The 18,222-nt window shown below is 39.0% G+C and overlaps 2 protein-coding genes across 12 annotated transcripts in view; one reads left to right on the top strand and one right to left on the bottom strand.

Moving 5' to 3' along the window:
- The first annotated feature begins 575 nt into the window (after positions 1-575).
- Positions 576-5,192, top strand: MetRS (methionyl-tRNA synthetase 1). The gene is made up of 9 exons (XM_014230074.3): positions 576-767; positions 918-1,039; positions 1,692-2,323; positions 2,392-2,595; positions 2,650-2,754; positions 2,816-3,449; positions 3,509-4,026; positions 4,088-4,529; positions 4,600-5,192. Exons 1-9 carry the CDS (start codon positions 665-667, stop codon positions 4,747-4,749), a joined length of 2,910 nt encoding a protein of 969 aa, XP_014085549.2. The 5' UTR covers positions 576-664; the 3' UTR covers positions 4,750-5,192.
- A 370-nt stretch (positions 5,193-5,562) lies between these two features.
- Positions 5,563-18,222, bottom strand: part of pwn (pawn) — a 30,542-nt gene continuing 17,882 nt past the window's right edge. For 4 of the 11 annotated variants that reach the window (XM_036367558.2, XM_070108612.1, XM_036367559.2 and 1 more), the window contains 7 exons: positions 8,378-10,996; positions 8,158-8,321; positions 7,963-8,085; positions 7,213-7,896; positions 6,894-7,096; positions 6,695-6,836; positions 5,563-6,315 (listed from right to left, as the gene is read on the bottom strand). In XM_036367558.2, coding sequence (XP_036223451.2) covers positions 6,094-6,315; positions 6,695-6,836; positions 6,894-7,096; positions 7,213-7,896; positions 7,963-8,085; positions 8,158-8,321; positions 8,378-10,996 — 4,157 coding nt within the window. In that variant the 3' untranslated portion in view covers positions 5,563-6,093. The remainder of the gene's footprint in view (positions 6,316-6,694; positions 6,837-6,893; positions 7,097-7,212; positions 7,897-7,962; positions 8,086-8,157; positions 8,322-8,377; positions 10,997-18,222) is intronic. The other 7 variants (XM_036367565.2, XM_070108614.1, XM_036367561.2 and 4 more) reach the window with 7 other exon arrangements.

Here is an 18,222-nt window from a genome sequence, read left to right as displayed (position 1 = left end):
TAGCATATTTAATATAGTAGATATTTAGTCACTTAAATTTTAGAGTAACATTATACAAATTATTTTCAAATTAAAAATATCGCACACATAACTGATTAGATTTATTACAATAACAATTAATTGAATCTATGAATCGATTTCTCTGAATTTCCGTTTCTATACATTTATAGACAAAAAACCCAATTTACCAAATTTTTAACTCATAATGCCATAGTCAGATATTTTGTTTTGTTTTTATGAATCAAAACATAATTTTCAAACAATGATAACTGAATACGAATAGATTGTAAACACCACAAAATCAACAAAATGTGAACACGAAATTCATGAGAAAAACCAAAAAAAATAAATGTTTGACATTGTGGGTGAAAATTTTTTTTGTAAGAATAATGGTAATTTCGGAATGCTTCATCTCAAAATAAAAGTAGTTAGCCCTAAGTTCTACTAACATCGCATTGAGCTTGCTTATATAACGCTCGGATTGCTATCAAATACCTGAAGTGGTATATATTTTTCATACTATACAATGCAACACTGCAATATTTACTTCTTAAAAGTCGTGGCAACTGCCTGAATCCAATTAAATTAGTATCTGTCATCGAATAACTATCGCGTGTTAGTGAGATTGTAGATATTAAAAATTCGTGTGGATATAATACCAAATATGATAATTTATACCAACGAAGGAAATCCATTTGGATTAAAGTTACAATTGTTGGCGAAATTTGCCAATAAACCAGTGGATGTCATTAAAGTCACGTTAAATGGTAGGAGCAAGGGATTGATAATCGAAACATATATTGTTTAAATGACATATAAGAGTGATTTGTCACAGATTAGTAAATTTCCATGAATTTGAATAATGCGATAATAATATAACAATACAATCTGATGCAATAAGCAATTGTTATTTCCAGACCCAGCCTGCAAAGAATTTTTAGTCTTGCCAATATTGGAGCTAGAAAGTGGTTTGAAATTGTTTTCGACGGATGCGGTTGCCAGATATCTATTTCCGGATGAAGGTGCCCTTCGAGATGAGGTTAGTATAAATTTAAAATGCTTTTTAAAAATTGGATAAATGTATAGTTCAGGTCCTCCAATGAAGGAGGCCCCGGAAATGAAAATTTTTTTTAAATCGTCTTATTTTGACGCGGTTATAAATCCTTAAGCGGAAAGTGATTTTTTCAAATAATTCATGTACAAATATGTATGTATAAAAATATATTTAACCACTGCACATATTTTTCAAGTAACTTTGTTGTTGTAGCGGCAGAATTCTGTAGAACTCGGATCACTTAACTGTAATTACAAGTTCAACGAGTTAGACATTTTCTTGTGAAAAAAAAAAATACTGAAGAAATGTAAGTCACAATTTCTTTTACGCAACGATCTGAATGTATGGACGAATGGAGGAGCTCGTCGAACACCTTTGAGCACTGGCTGGTTCTGCAAAAAGGAGTTACCTCGCGAAAGAGCATGTGCAAAGTGTGTTAATTTAAGGATTTTTGTGGTAAAAATTTATTTATTAAAAAAAAAAAGAATTGTTGAAAAAAATTAATTTTGCGCTTTCTGATTTGTTATACTCGCGTCAAAATAAGACGATTTAAAAAAAAAATAATTTTCGCAGCCTCCTTCGTTAGGGGGACCTAAACTATACATTTACCAAAAATTGTACTTTAATTGTATTACAGTGGTTAGAATGGTCCACGGTAAAATTGGCACCCGCACTGTCCCAACATTTGGCCGTCGGCCATCGTGCTAATCCGGACGCTTTACCTGTTCTTAATTTACTAGTTAGAAAATTAGATGATCGTTTGGCAGACTCTGCCTTTATAACGGGAGATAAAATAAGTGCAGCAGATATCGCTGTGTGGTCCTTGTTGGCACCCGATGGCACATTGAAAGGTGCTCAGAATATAGAGCATCTTAAAGCATGGTATCGAAAAATTACTGCCCTAGCTGAAGTTCAAGCGGTGCTAGCAGAAACTCCATTAGCTGGCTTAACTTTCACATCTTTGCAAAATTCCAACCGTTATGGTGGTCTCAGCCATGTTCCCATCCGCGTGCATACAACATCTGAGTCGGAGAAGTTACTAGCCGATACAACTGGAAATTTGGCAGATACTGTCACGGAAGACGAGTTGGGGAACGCGCAAAAGAGCTTTGTACACGTGTCTTTGCCCCAACGCATTGAAGCTCGAACCGTTTTACCGAAGGCAGGCGAACGTAATATTTTAATAACATCTGCGTTACCTTACGTGAATAATGTGCCACATTTGGGAAACATCATAGGCTGTGTGTTGTCCGCAGATATTTTTGCTCGGTTTGTGGCACAGTACTTTTGTTTAAAAAAAATAAATATAGCATGTGTTTTGTTGTTGTCCTTTGAAGATATTCCCGCGCAGCTGGTTACAATACTCTATATATATGTGGCACAGACGAGTACGGCACGGCAACGGAAAACAAAGCATTAGCTGAGAACCTCACACCAAAACAAATATGTGACAAATACTTTGATTTGCATAATTCTATCTATCGCTGGTTTGGCATTGGTTTTGATTTCTTTGGTCGCACCTCATCGCAGCAACAAACTGAGTAAGACTATTCATATTTGAAAAAAGACCTATTAATAAAATGTAATTGTTTCAGAATTGTGCAAGAAGCGTTTCACGACGTTTACAACAAGGGCTATATATTCACCGAGAGCGTTGAGCAGCTACTTTGTGTGAAATGTGATAGATTTCTGGCCGATCGGTATGTATTTAAATTGCTGGTGAAACTCTGAAAAACATTTTGAAATTCTTTATGGTGTTAGCTTCGTAGAGGGCACATGTCCTCATCCTGCTTGTGGATATGAAGACGCACGTGGAGATCAATGCGATAAGTGTGGCAAGCTAGTTAATGCTACCGAACTAATTCGACCACGTTGCAAAATTTGTAACAGCGCTCCTGTACTACGATCCTCTGACCAACTCTTTCTCGACTTGCCCAAAATTGAACCACAACTGCGTGTGTGGTTGGAGGGCTCCGAAATGGGCTGGACAAATAATGCGCGCGTAATTACTCGTTCCTGGCTACGAGAAGGTCTCAAACCGCGCTGTATTACACGTGATCTGAAATGGGGTATACCTGTGCCGCTTGCTGGCTTCGAAAAGAAAGTATTCTATGTGTGGTTCGATGCTCCATACGGTTATATCTCAATGACGAAGCATTACACCAGTGAATACAAACAGTGGTGGATACCGTCAAAGGATGTAAAAGTAGAGCTTTTCCAGTTCATGGCCAAAGACAACGTTCCTTTTCACTCTGTTGTATTCCCATCGTCACTATTGGCGACCAACAAGGGTCACACCATGGTAACTAATATAATGGCGACAGAGTATTTGAACTACGAAGATGGTAAATTCAGTAAAAGCCGTGGTATTGGTGTTTTTGGCAACGACGCTCAGGTAAGACTCAAAAGTTTTTTTTTATTCATCTTTTGATGTAATAAAATTTTTTTAATTAGCAAACTGGTATTTCTGCTGATATATGGCGTTTCTATCTTGCCTCGGCACGGCCCGAAGGTCAAGACTCCAGCTTCAGTTGGAATGACTTGGCTGCGCGTAACAATTCCGATTTGTTAAACAATTTGGGTAATTTCGTGAATCGTGCCTTAGTCTTCTGCGAAAAGAACTTTAATTGCGTCGTGCCTACTATGACTTTAACAAAGGATGAGCTGATACTGTTGGCACTCATCAACCGCGAAGTACGAGGTTATATCAACTCACTTGAAAAGGCTAAATTGCGAGACGGCATACGGCATTTGCTTTCGATCTCTCGTCACGGCAATGGTTATATGCAGTCTCAGCAACCATGGGTGCTACTAAAGGGCACCGATGTGCAGAAAGCACGAGCTGCCACCATCATTGGTATTTGCGCCAACATCGCAGCGCTTCTTGCCAATTTAATGTTACCATACATGCCAACAATTGCACGTACACTTTTCTCACAGTTGAACGCTAAACCCACCCCACTAAATCCAGAGTAAGTACTAAAAAATATTTTATTTAAAATTTTATTTCAATCGGGAATTAAATATTTGTAGAAAACCATTTATCAACATGCTTCTGCCTACTGGTCACAACATTGACAAACCAGCACCCTTATTCACTAAACTAGAGCAGAGTTTTATTGAAGAGCTGAAAAAGAAGTTTGGCGGTGTACAGGATCAAAGCAACGGCAGCCAGCCGCCATCGACAACAACCAATACAAATTCGACGACTGCCAAGCCCTCGGCACTTCCTAACGGCACACAGTCAGTGGCTCAGTTGGAGGAAGCTGTGCGTTTGCAAGGCGAAAAAGTGCGTCAGCTAAAGGCGACAACGAAAGACAAAGCTGTTTGGCAACCCGAGGTAAATGTTTTATTGGATCTCAAAAAGCAACTGACTGCCGCTCAAGCAGCTCCACCAACTGCACCTGCAGCTACGGCTACGCCAGTGGCCAGCAGCGAAAAAGTTAAGGAACTGGAACAACGTATTACGCAACAGGTGGGAAAACCGCATTGCTTTTAAGTAGTTTTTTTTTGTAAATAACAACATTTTTTTTTGGTACTTACAGGGCGAAAAAGTGCGCCAATTGAAAGCAAGCGGTGATGCCAGCGTGTGGAAACCGGAAGTTGAAATACTGCTGCAACTAAAAAAGGATCTTGCAGCACTCACAGGCGCACCACAACCTGTGACTCAGGCTAAAAACAAAAAGAAGAAATAGATGATGATTATTGTAACAAGATAATCCAGCATCACCACGCAATCAAGCAATTTCCGTTTTTACATACGCATATGAATGTATAATTTACATTCTGGATGCGTGTTACACTCAGTTGCTCATCTCAAAATATTACTTGTAGGAATTATTTGACTGTAACCTCATTTCAATTACGCTTTTATCTGAAGGCTTGTTCAACTCAAATGGTTGCTTTCTCTTGATATTCTTAATTTTATTACTAATTAATTTATTTAAGTGTGCTGGTTACATAAAGTATTTGATTTAATTAAATATTGGCTCGTAGTATATTTTACACACCCCTTAACCATTAACAAGAATCATATTTATAATTTACATGGCTTGATTACTCACAGAAAGTATTGTATTACTTCTTTGTCTATAAAAGTGAATTCAATAAATTTGGTAAGACATTGCATTAAATGGAATTGTTGTTTCTTATTTTTTAATTCACATCCCTAATGCTGGTTGCAAATCGACTTAGTGGAATTGAAATTAAAGCAATACAACTAATTTCGGTAAAAGTATCCTTGATGCTGCCAACCTGAAAAAAAATTGCCACAAATCCTCCACATCATTTGTATCACCTCCCCTAGGTGGAGTAAGGAGTCAAGCAGAAAGGGGGCAGATCGGCGACAATTCCTCTCGGGCCCGCTGCTCTACTATAATGTTTTGCAGATTTTCTTCTGCAACAGTTCGCTACAGTCATTCCGGTGCCTCAGTTTTCTCTTTACGGCCCTGTCAGTGATGGCCAGGTTGTCAGTATCTGCATATGTCAAAATGAAACTTATTGTCGCATATTTTTGGTCTCTATTAAATTTATTACATTTGTTTAAAATATATACGTATGTACACTGAGTTTTTACAATTACTTAAATTTAAAACAATTGTGTATGGTATGTAGTATTTTATAAACAAATTCGAAAGTTATTAAAAAAGATTGCATTCTGCAAGATATTGCCTTACACGTGCGTGCTTGAGCCGAAGTTAGCCGAAGTTAGTATAGGAGCGATAAATAGGCTTAGCTTAACTAAAAATGGGACTTAACTAACAGTTACTTTGACTTACTTAGGAATGATTTTAAATACAATAAATTAATAGTATCGTTTTATTTCATTAATTCTTATTTACAGCTACATATTCTCTTAACGACTAGTTCTTAAGGCATATTACAAGAATTGAAGTGACCCTCCGTTTTTGAAAATTCAAAATTCAACCAAAGCGTTCGAGACGACTTTCGAATGCATTACTACAAGCAGGCATATTCATACATACTAACATTATACATACATACTAGTTGTTATACGTAGTATTTAAACGATAACGGAATTATTTCATGTAGTAACTACTTGGGGCTCGTCCGGATGTGTAGGTGCTCATTGGTATGCCTTGTGGTCCCGGTATGTGATTGTTGCCACTGTGTGAGTGAGAGTGCGTGTGTGAGTGAGAGGATGATTGATTTTGTGAACCATACAAATGATCTACACTCGTGTTACCGATGCCATTGCCTGATGGCTCGTAATCTACGTCATAGTAGATGCCCGACTGATTCTGTGGAAAGTATCAAAGCATACGAGATTTTGTTCGTCAAATGTAAAATACTGGTAATTGAGGTATTGCATGAATTAAATCGGATTCAACGAATGACACGTAGCAGCATGCGCTACATTATGGGTTAATGGAGTTAACACATTACATTGTCGAAAACAATTTACTTAAAACCTATTCAGTGGTAGAAACGGACATGCCGACACAGATTACAAAGACGAGACCTTTTCAACTTTACAACTAATATAATCGAAATCGACTCCATCTTCGCATCTCATTGGTGATGTAGACAAATTTATGTCACCACTAGTTGAGGCTTTACAAATTTACCGAAGAACTACCATTATTTTACCATAAATATTAGTTTCTCCTAAAAACTTACCGCTATGCTTCCATTACTTCTACTCTTTGGTCGCGGTACTTGAAAGTTTCGGCCGAGCAAATCAGCTCGATCCTCTTCCTCACTTGAGCTGGAATTCTCCAAAGTTCGCATGCCATTCGATCGTGCACTCAACCCCAGTCTTCTGGAAAAAAAAGTCAATAGTTATAAGAGCAAGCAGATTGGTTTGATATGAAACAACTTTTTATTCGTATTTGAGGAATTGTCTGAGGGGTATACACACTCATACCGTGGCAGAGGAACTGGTGGAGCCATACTGCCAGCCTGATGCATTTGCATGGTGCCCTGCATCGACATGCCTCCCATAGTGCCCATACCCATAGATTGTAGATTCGGATAAGCGAACATTGCCGACGATGGTCGTGTGGGTCCCACTGGTTCGGCCTGCAAGGAATATTGCGGCTTTAGACAAATAAGTTTCGAATATTCATACAACACATGCTATTACAGAGCTACTATAGCCGCAGCTAGCCTCTGTAATTTCTCTTCGATATACTCACAATCGGACTTACCCCGTAATGGTTTGTTTGTGCCATTACATCAGCGATCTGTGCCCAACGCATACGGTCCTCCAATGTCACTTGGTAGCCCGGTTGTCCCGGAAGGCCAGCGGATTTCATTGGAGCCGTATTCATGTAACCAAAGACTGGCGAACCAATAGCGTTCTTTTGTTCACGTTGCCAACGACGGGACCACATTATTAGGCAAACCAAAGTCAACACAATAATAACAACGGCTGCCAAGGAAGCTCCAATGGCTACACCCAAAACTTCCCCGTCGATCTCACATTGTGCGCCATAATGGCTAGAATCGCAAGCACAAACTTGATTTCCTTCTTCATTGTAACTGCAAGTTCCACGATTATTACAGTATGAGTCCGGACAAGATTGACAGTCGCGACCAGCGCGCTGTGGTTGATCGGCCCATGGATCACGGAAACCTACTTCGCAAGCACAACGAAAACTTCCCCATGAGTTAGAACATAACGCACTCGCATGACAATCATTTAACTCGCGGGACTGACATTCATCCAGGTCGTGTAAGGCCGTTATGGAGCCCTCCGGCGAAGACACGTATAGAACAGAGTTACCAATATTATTGTTTCGTCGGTGCAGTACGCCCAACAAATGTTTTTGAACATCAGCGCGTAGATTTGGTCGCAAAGTTTCCACACTTTCGTCAAGCTAAGGAACATTTTTAAATTACTGATAGATCTGGAACCCTGGTATTGCCTATTGATTTATACTTACTTTGATGGTCATGTTCACAAAGACAGCGCTGCCACCCAGATTTGGATCACCACAGTAAATATTGTTAACTCGTGCATCCATGAACTCATCCGAATAGGGGGTCATCGACATGGCCGAGTCAATCTGAAAGCAAAAAGTCAAATATTATGCTTTGCATGTTGTAAGGGGTTTGTGTGGCTTTGTGTTGTATATTACTGCTCTAATCGACTCGTAGCTCAGTTGTCCATAGGGCTCGCTATGTTTATCCAAAAGTTTATTATCCCACACAATGCGATGCTCATAAATACGGTCCACACGCATGCCCAGATAAAAAGATATAACCTTCCTGCAGGGTTCTCGATGCTTGCGACGCGAATAACCTATATAAGAAATAGTTATAGAACGAGTCTTAAACATATTTAAATTTATTACTTACCGGGTCTGCAATGACAGCTAGATACACCATTCTCGGTCTTGCAACGTTCATGTTGTGCTTGATCGCAGGTCGAATCATCGCCCACAATGCAAGTGTCGATGCGCACAGGTGGTTGTGTTGGTCGCGAACGATAGTGAGGTCTCGTTGGTCCAGAATTAGTAGTAGACGATTGTGGTTTTGCGTTATTGGGCTTTGTGGGCTCCAAATCTACAACCTCTGTTTCGGGTATACCATATCCTGATCCTAGACTGGGTAAGTTGTTCTGAGTAACTGCATTACCTGCACCGGATCCAACATTTCCACTGCCATCAATACCATTACCACTACCAGCACCACTTCCCACAGTAACACCACTTCCAGGTAGTTGTGGTACTGCCGTCGCCGGCGTAGTTGGTACGCCTACGGGTGGATCTGTTGGTTCACCAAAGAGATTGATGTAAGTGCGCTTACCATCGATTGAAACAAAACCATCATCACCTGCAGCGGATAGTATGATATCGCCTTGTTGTCCCCCACTGTTGCCGTAAGTTCCATATGGTTTAATATTAATCGTCTGCTGCGAACCACCTACGGACCCAGGACCTTGAATGGCCGATAGAGTTACGTCAAATATTTCCCCATAGCCAGGAGGCAAATGCTGTCGTGTTGGTTGAATATTATATGGTGGTTGTTGTTGCACATCACCGGGACGGGATTGAATTGGTCGTGGAGGCCGCGGTCGTCCACCCGGTTTGAATTCTGGATCATCAAGAACTATACCTGGTCGTGGTTGATAGTCAGATGGAGGTTGAGGCATTGGCGTGGGGAGGGTGTTAGCAGGGGTCGTCACGGGCGGGGCGACAGAGGTGAAGGTAGAAGATGTCGTAGTTGATAGTCTGGCAGTAGTAGTGGTGGAAAGTGGTTTGGGAGTGGTATTAGTTGAAGCAGGTGGAATGGTCGCCAACAGTTCAGTACTGCTTGATGGGCTCAGCATAACCGGGCTCTGAATAGTATTTGGTAATGCTGTCGTGATAATGGAGTTTTGAGTTATTATTTCAGTAGATGAACTTGTATCATCCAGTTGGGAGCTGATCTCAAGTGTTGGTGTTTTACTAGGTGTCATGAAAATAACCTCTTCTGTAGATGGATCAATTATGGCACCTTCGCTAATCTCCATTGGCATTGGTGCATATGTTGAAGACTCAGTATGTACAGCGGAGTTGGTTTCGATTATTGCTGCAAAATCTTCTGGAGTGTGCTTCTTCTTGTCGGCGCCCTTATGTTTACTGGGTTTCTTCTTACTGTTTTGCTCATCTTTCTTTGCAGGCGGCGGGGATGGCGGCATTGGCGCTGTCTCTTCCTCTTCAAATTCGTCTTTTTCAACCGTTATAGGAGCTTGATCAGCAGTTTCATTGGAGTCCTGATCAGATACCTCAATATATTGGGAATTTGTGTCCTCATTAGAAAACTCTGAGTCGTATGTGGCGTCAGTTGGTTTAGGCACATCACCATTTGCATCGTTATAGTCTGGAGGGACGGAAATTTCCATTTCTCCTGAGTGCTGGGATGATGTCATCTCAGGCATGTCTTTGACAGGGGCAGCAGACTCCTCAGCGACAGGAGGCGATAATTGTGTATTCGGCATTGGCTTATATTGCGGTATCGGACGTCTACCCCCAATAGCAGTAGTAATTGGAGGTCGTGGTTTCTGTCGATGCCATGGCGGACGTTGACTAATAAATCCTGGCCTCAATGGGACAATTTGCTCTGGAATCGGTACACCTGTAATAAATGGCCGCTCCGGCCGATCGAATGGCCCTGTATATGGCGGAGGACGAATAGATGAGCCTAATGGTTTCTTTTGCGTATCATAATCTATCGGTAATGTCTGCACATCGGATATACGAGGTGGTCCACGATTATTAATACGACTAGCAGATGGTCGCCGAAGTCCTTGTGTATTAGCATGAACGTTAACATTGCCATTCAGTAGCTTAACAATACCAGTTATTATATCCTGTATATCCGGATTAGAGTTTTGACGTGGATTATGCGGCAAAGCCGTGGCAGTGGCCGCCGTCGATATGGCAGTACTGCGCGTCGGGTTGATCGGGGACCCCGACGTAAACGGTCGCAGGCCCCCTTTCGCTAAAAAAGACTCCGATACTAAAGTTGTGGCTGGCAAGAGCGTAGACGCAATGCCATTAAAAGAAGGCTTCAAAGTTTTGCCAACGCGAGCGCCTTGTGTCCGCTCCGGCGTTTCTGAGGTGCCATCATTGAGTGTACTTGTCGGTTTAATATTGTATTGGAAGTAATGACCAGCGCTAGCTTCTTTCTCCGTATCGCTGGGGAAATGCACATCATTTGGCCCAGATTTTGGATAGTTTTCATTCAATATCGGTTGTGCAGAACGTTTCATGCGTATGTGCTGGCGTGTTTCATTGTCATCACGATCAATGTCGCCGTCACGTGTTAGTAAACCCGCAGCAACATTACGAGTATTTGTATCAGTAATCGTACTCTCGAGCACTAATTTCGGGGAAGTGTGCAAAAGCAGAGGAACCCCAGACATCATATGACTACTGGATTTTGGGGATATTTGTGAAATAGATGGACCTGCGTACATGTCTTGTCGACATTCTAAAAGAAAGCAAAAGAAATAAGAAATATAGTCACTGCGTGGATAGAGGTTCAAGTGAAGCAAAATTTTTCATTGTAAAATACATTATTCCACCCGAAAAAGTTCGTAATGGAGCTAAGAAAGCGCGCCTCTTACAAAATTGCCTTATGTACTTATACGGATACTAAGTGTAATATTTTGTAATTCTGGAATAGTAAAGTCACAAAATAAGTTTGTGAGCGCAAATGATAATAAAAGTTAGAATACTTGAAAGAACTGGTACCGGTCGTTGACAGTTAAACAGCTTATTTTGTCTATTAAAATGAGTGTCTGTGTGTGTGCAGTCATACGAAAATACCTTCAAATTGTAGCTCTCACAAGTTAGTCATTGAAGCACAACTAATTGAATGTTAAAGACAGTAGAACTTGAGTTGGTTAATACCTAATTACTACATTACAAAATCAAAGTGGTTTACATCGGAGACCAGGCTTACTGAGTACAAGGAATATATTACGTATATATACACCATTTTCCTTATTTCATTTAAATCCTTATATCTTCTGGGTATAAGTGGTCTTCAAGTTTTAACCCAAAGACATTTTCGAGTTTTTAGTCTTTAACATGTATTATGGGTTCAGCCTCAGTTGTGTTTCTGCAAAGCTATTCGATAAAAGTTAGAACTGCAGCCGCCAAGTGAAAGTTGAAAAAGTGAAGATGTTCTGTACACGGCACATAACATGATCTTTCATACTTTCTTCATAGCGAAATCTTTTCACCTGCCACAAAAGCCCACATTTTCGTACATGTACAATATCAGTATCAAGTGAATTTTTATTGCTATTGCTATTCCTCGATTCTCTTCGCTCACTCGTTCTTACACTTCACTTATAGCTGCACGTCCTCATACACACACATAGATGGCTCCTTGCACATAGCTTCACGCGTGTGTACGATTTTTATTAACACTTCAATTTACCCTACCCCTCACCATCTTGGCGGCTTCGATTCTTTAATTCAATAGTGTGCAGTGTGACTATCACATTACTTCGGAGTGGCAGCGAAGATGGCGTAGAGATAATCTGGCGTGCACTCGAGCTGAGCGTCGGGCAAGCTGACAACAGCCATTTGTGGCATTGTGGCAGAGTGGCATTGCCTGCAGACATCAAAAGACGATATTAATCTGATTTACAACGCACAGTGATATGGCGGCCAGAATTACTGGGTATCTTCAAGAGCAAGGCCGCCAGCTCACAAATAAAAGCACGTACTTAGACATTTCTCTGTCTTAAAGCATGTGTTCAAAGTGCCAAGACAATAGCGCACAAATAAACTTAGCCACCTGATACATACAAACATAAGTGCTTATGCATTCCTTTGTACGAAAATAAAGTGATATGACAATGTTTGTTTACTGTATTTGTTTGCACAGTTGGATTTCACTTTTCGAAGCAACAAAAAATCGCTCCTTGCTTAGATTTGAATGCGATTTTCATCGCCTTTTAAAGTTTCAGTTTACATGTAATTTGTATTTGTTCCACCACTTATAAGTGACATTCATCACATGGTATCCGTGACAGTGGCGAAATATGTGGCACATGGCACAGTTTGGAACTGTGACGAAGGAAGTTGCTCAAAGTGTCTTCGAGTAATACAATACCGATAAAATATGGCAAATGTTTAAATGTTTAACCTTTAATTTGAGATTCATTATTAAATTCAAATTCCAAGTTCAAACCTCAAAGCGGCTCTTCGTGCTCTAAAGATTTTAATGAAATTGATGTGGCAAGTTCGTTACTGGAGTCTTTTGTTTGCTCAATGTCATAGGCGATATATGGCAGTATGTAATAAGAAGCTTTTTTTTAATTCTTTTGTTTTTCTATTTTTTGAAATCGCATCTTTATTTAGTGTAAAAATAATTTAAGCAACAAATTATTCACAATTTCGAAAATAATAGCACAGTTATCGGCCCAAGCGGTGAGTTTCTTTTGTACATTTATAAATCTTTTGTGCAGAGTTATCGGCACGTTAAACACTTAGTTTAAATAAAATCTAATTTTAATTACAAACTTTTGCTAATTCTCTCTCTGACAATTAAATAGATATATTATTGGATCATTTGTCTTTTATATTTTTAAACAAATATTCCATATTAAGGAGACCCTGATAAGCCACAAGTAATTTCTGCTGCTTCTCCTAATTATCAGCATTATTGTTTTAAGTATATTCACCACTTTTATTAAATATTCCGACAATTTCAGGCAATCTTCACTTGAAATGCATTAACATGGGCTTTTGCCAACCACATTGCCGGCAACCGCAATACCATCCACGTCGGCAGAAGTGAAGCAGTTGGAGCGTAGGAAAAAGTAAAAGCATGCCGCAGCCACAAGAAGTTATGGAATGACGCGTAGTGAAGCGTTTAAGAAATGCAATCATTTTAAATTAATTTTTTTTATAAGGAAAATGAAAATCATTGAAGCAATTAAATGAGAGGAAAAGTGAAATGAATCGACAAACGCATCGACACACATACATGCACATACTCTGTGTGTAGCATATCTGTTAATAGTTTCATTTTCAATTTTGGAATTGGAAAAAGGAGCTTGCGGAATGCATAACACAAACAAAAATAAACTATATTAATCGAGTTTTTAAAAGGTAAACACTTTCACAAAATCGCCGGCAAAGTCGATAAACATACGAGAGCAAATGATCACTTGACAAATCTGCGCCGTCTTTGCGATAAGCGTGCTCACGTATACCATATGTATATGTATCTATATATATTTAACGGTAAACTATTTTCGTTTACTTGTGTCAATCTATGTACAGTTATGCGTGTTGGTGGGTGTGTGTCAGCAAGTGGTCTAATTGTTGTTGAGCGCCAGTTTGGAGCCACTTAAATAAAGATAAAAGTGTTCGCTTGCTGCTTACAAGTAAAGTGTAACAAAAAAACTAAAAATAACGCAACAACTTTTACTTTCTTTAAGGCTTCGCACAACTTGTCTAACGCTAATATCTGCCATATAACAATGCCCACAAGCTTTACAGAGCTGACGCCGCCGCCACTGCTGTTGAGCAACAGTGCTGCTCATGTGAGACCGTTATACTAATGTGTTTGCAAAATATTTGACTTTGCAATTTATAAACTGCTTAAATGTGCTTCAAAGCTTTGGCATGCACAAATCATTGTATTCGCCATAATTTCGGATTGCGTTGCCCAATTTTTTCTGCCAAAAGTTAAGACTTCAGGGTTCGTCGACATCCAGCTGTCGAGACATTAGTTCCACCGCTTGGCTTAATTAATACCCAAATTATACGCTTGGCATGTATGTGTTTGTACAACAACAAATGTGACTGCACATAAAAACATAGATAACCACCAGCGCGCCACATTATGAACCCGTAACGGTGAAATAAGCCAATACTCAACAACCAGCATGTATGCAACATTCAGGCAGACTCCGCACATACGTGTATGTAAATGTGTGTGCCCCGAAAAACACTTTCTATTTCTATAGCTCATAAGGTGTACAACGTAGCTCATTCGCTCGCTAACTGCAACTTCCTGTAACGGAAAACGATAAGCACAACAAGCGCTCAAGTCAAAAACACCAAATACCAAATTACTTAAAGTTAGCAAGCGGTGAAGGTGATTGGCCGAGCACAGTAAAATTGAGCAAAACCGAAATGTATCGGGAGGCTCGCAACTCGTCGTAAAAGTCGAAACACCGTGAAATCAAATCATATATTCGTGATGGCGACATAAAATAATTTCGACAAAAGGGAAGCCGAAAGTGGCTTGCAACACCCAAGTGATGGCTGGAAAATGGCACAGCATAAGCTAACGGCAATTAGTCACAGCCAGCTCACGCTGTCGGCGCCAAAAACACAACACACGCACGCACGCATACACATATGACTAATCAAATTGCTGCTTTTGACGACAGCAATTACGAAACACTTATATGGCTGCACTTATGCACAGTAAACGTTCGAAGTCAAGTATTGTATAAGAAAATTGGGCGCATGCGCACCCTGCAGGAAATTTCAATGCTATTCAAGTCTGGACATAACGACTCTCTCTAAGTAGATTTCTAATCTCGTAAGTGTTCAAGAAGAAACAGCAAGCTACATAAGTTAATGCAATTAGAATGGACTGCCAGCTTGTGAAACTGGTATTATGTGGTCACATTTTTTTATACCCTGGACATGGTATATTAAGTTAGCCACGAAGCTTGCAACACACAGAAAAAATCGTAGGGACCATATAAAATATATATACTTGTATATTATATATTATCAGCGTGCTGTTCTGAGTCGATTTAGCCATATCCGTCGCTCCATCCGTTAGCATATATTCGAGTTAGTCCCATAGTTTTTGAGATATCGGTCTATAATTTGGCACACCCTTTTCTGCTCAAAAAGCTGCTGCTTCTCGGAATCGCGGATACCGAAACACTATATTATTTGGCACAGGTTGTTCAGATCGGGACACTATTGCATATAGCTGCCATAAAAACTGATCGATCAAAATCAAAATTAAGACTTTTTTATACCATTTTATGCTGCCGAAGTTAACGTTATTTTGTTTTATTTTATTTTATTTATATAAACTTTTTTTCTTGTTTTTTACAGCATTCTACGAGCATTTGTGGCCGCCTGCATTGCATGTGCCAGCAGAAAATGGAATATTTGGGAGGAAGACATATATTAAATTTGCTTTCGCTGCTTTTGCAGTTATTGATCGAAACAAAAGAAGCCGTTAGGTTTTCCCTTCAGGGTACCTCAGCGTAGAGGTTAATACGTAAGTACTTAAGCTTATGCGAACAAATGTGTATTGTTTTTGTTGTTTTTGTTGTACGCCAACAACGCCACTTGGCACCAGCTATTAGTTGATAATTACGAAATTAATTCAAAATGCGTGTTTATGGACGCAAGCAGACTTTTGATTTTTAATAATTTTACAAACATACCGCCAGCCGCATAACTGTCTATGCTAAAGCTACTCACTGACATTTGCACACCTTTGCACATATATGTAATTGAGTAACACATGTTAAGTGCAGGTACTTTTAAGTGCATACGTGTGGACAAGTGTAACGGAACTATTTTCGTTTTCGCCTGTCATTGCCTTCTTTTATTTGGCCTACCATCAAATCGAACGCGTTGCCAATTATGTAACTTTATTTTTCACCAAAATATGTGGCACTTATGTAACTTAAATGCGACAAATAATGCAATTTTGGCTTGCTTGACCAAGTAGCCAATATTTATTGTGAAGGTTATATGGCATATGTATGTATTTACAAACATGAAAAGTATTTAAAGTAACAATAATCAACAAATCAAATTTATCGAACTAATTTTTAATTTTTAGAAGGAAATTTATAGACTTTGCATACAATTAAGAAAATTCGAATAATAATATCAAGTTGATTGAAACTCGAAACTATAATACCCTTCACAAATAAGAAAGTTTTCAATGCAAACACTTGATTTTGATTGATCAGTTTGTGTGGGAGTTAAATGCTCTAGTGGTCCAATAACGGCGTTTCCGACAAATGGCTGGCTTCTTGGAGAAAAAAGGACAGGTGCGATATTTCAGATCGATATCTCAAAGACTGAGAGCCTAGTGCGCGTGTATACTGTTGTTAAACGAATAGACAGAGTATTTTATAGAGCCTCTAACGTTCTCTTCTGGGTTTTAGACTTCATGGCAAACTTATTATACGAGTACTCGCACCTTGTTCATGATGTAAAAACAGATTTTAATATGTAGGACTCGGTTTCAGTCACTACCCACTACTTCATATTATAATAGATTAGCTGTTTCGCAACAAAAAAATATGACTGCTAATGTAACCTCTGGTTTTTGCAAATTAACTAAGACTATAACAAACAAAATAAATATATTTAGAGTTATGTCCCACGATCACTTACAATAGATGATGCAATTACTGGAAAATTTGCGTTAATTTTCGCTATTTATAATTTATTGGTTATTATTCAGCATTTTATTGTTTACACTCGCTCAACTCCTTTGAATATACCTGTACAATTACATAAATACAGTTAGATCATGCGTAAGTAGTTTTCTAAATATGAACTAATCGAATTTAAAGACCCTAGGAATCATGGACTAGATAAGCAGGGAACTTTGTTAGTAGCAAATATAAGCCGCATAGAATAGGTTTCGTGGCATTACAAAATATTTTAATCTTAAAATAAATTGACTATCATCTAAATATGAATAGCATGAAAAGTGTGTTTCATGAATACAAAGAATAAAACTTGAAAATTAATAAAAAATTTATAAGATTTTTTAGAATATTAAAAAGAGGACTTCGCAGTAAAATTAAAATCAATGCTTAATGATGTTCAATTGAAATTAAATCTTCAATATAAATTAAATTTCCACATTCAACCGATAATAAAATAGAGCAAAATATGATTTTTAAAAACATTTCACTTCGAAACCAGAAGAAACCAGTATATGATTGTCATATGTAGTTATTCATTGCAAAACCATTCACTTTTCCCTTTCCCTGTTTACAAATTATTGCTAGGCACATATCGCCAAGTTTGCTACTTAAGTCTTTCGTTTAATACACTCGAGCCTCAATAACGCCACTCAAACATGTAAAACAGCGCTATGTAATGTAAATAATTTCGGCCAATAACAACTGCTCAAGCAGAACAACAACAAATGTTTACTCGTTTGTCTAACTACAACTTCGTGCACTTGCTTTGAAGTCTTATCTGGCAACACACTCGCATACTTGTGTACTTCTGGGAAAATTAAATGGGCTCGGTCAACCACAACGGCTGGATCTTCGTCGCCATACCTTACTAAAAATTCATGTATGGTTGTATATGTGTGGAAATATGCAAATGATATTTCTAATTCCAAACTAACATGTAAGAATGATGCAGAAGCATTCTCTGTTGGCTTGGTGGTTCCGCTGTGTTGCATACAAATTGCCACAGCTAATATGCAGAACAACAACAAGCATAAAGATTTATGCCTACATTGTGCATGCAAGTATTTGTGGCAGCACTGTGAAAAAGGCTTGCAACAAATTAAATTACACTCATGCTCAATGCAACAAGTGGACAGCTCTGCAGGCGAAGCGGTCACTCGAACGAACCTCATCGGTGCATTGCTGCTGTGCCAGCTCACAGACTGTTTTCCAACTTTTGAGGTTGCTGCATATTTGCGGCTTTCTTATATACATACAAGTA

The sequence above is a fragment of the Bactrocera oleae genome, chromosome 4 (genome assembly GCF_042242935.1).
Source record: "Bactrocera oleae isolate idBacOlea1 chromosome 4, idBacOlea1, whole genome shotgun sequence".
NCBI lineage: Eukaryota > Metazoa > Arthropoda > Insecta > Diptera > Tephritidae > Bactrocera > Bactrocera oleae.
The sequence above is the reverse complement of the archived record's forward strand: the minus strand, read 5'-3'. Positions and strand labels throughout refer to the sequence as shown.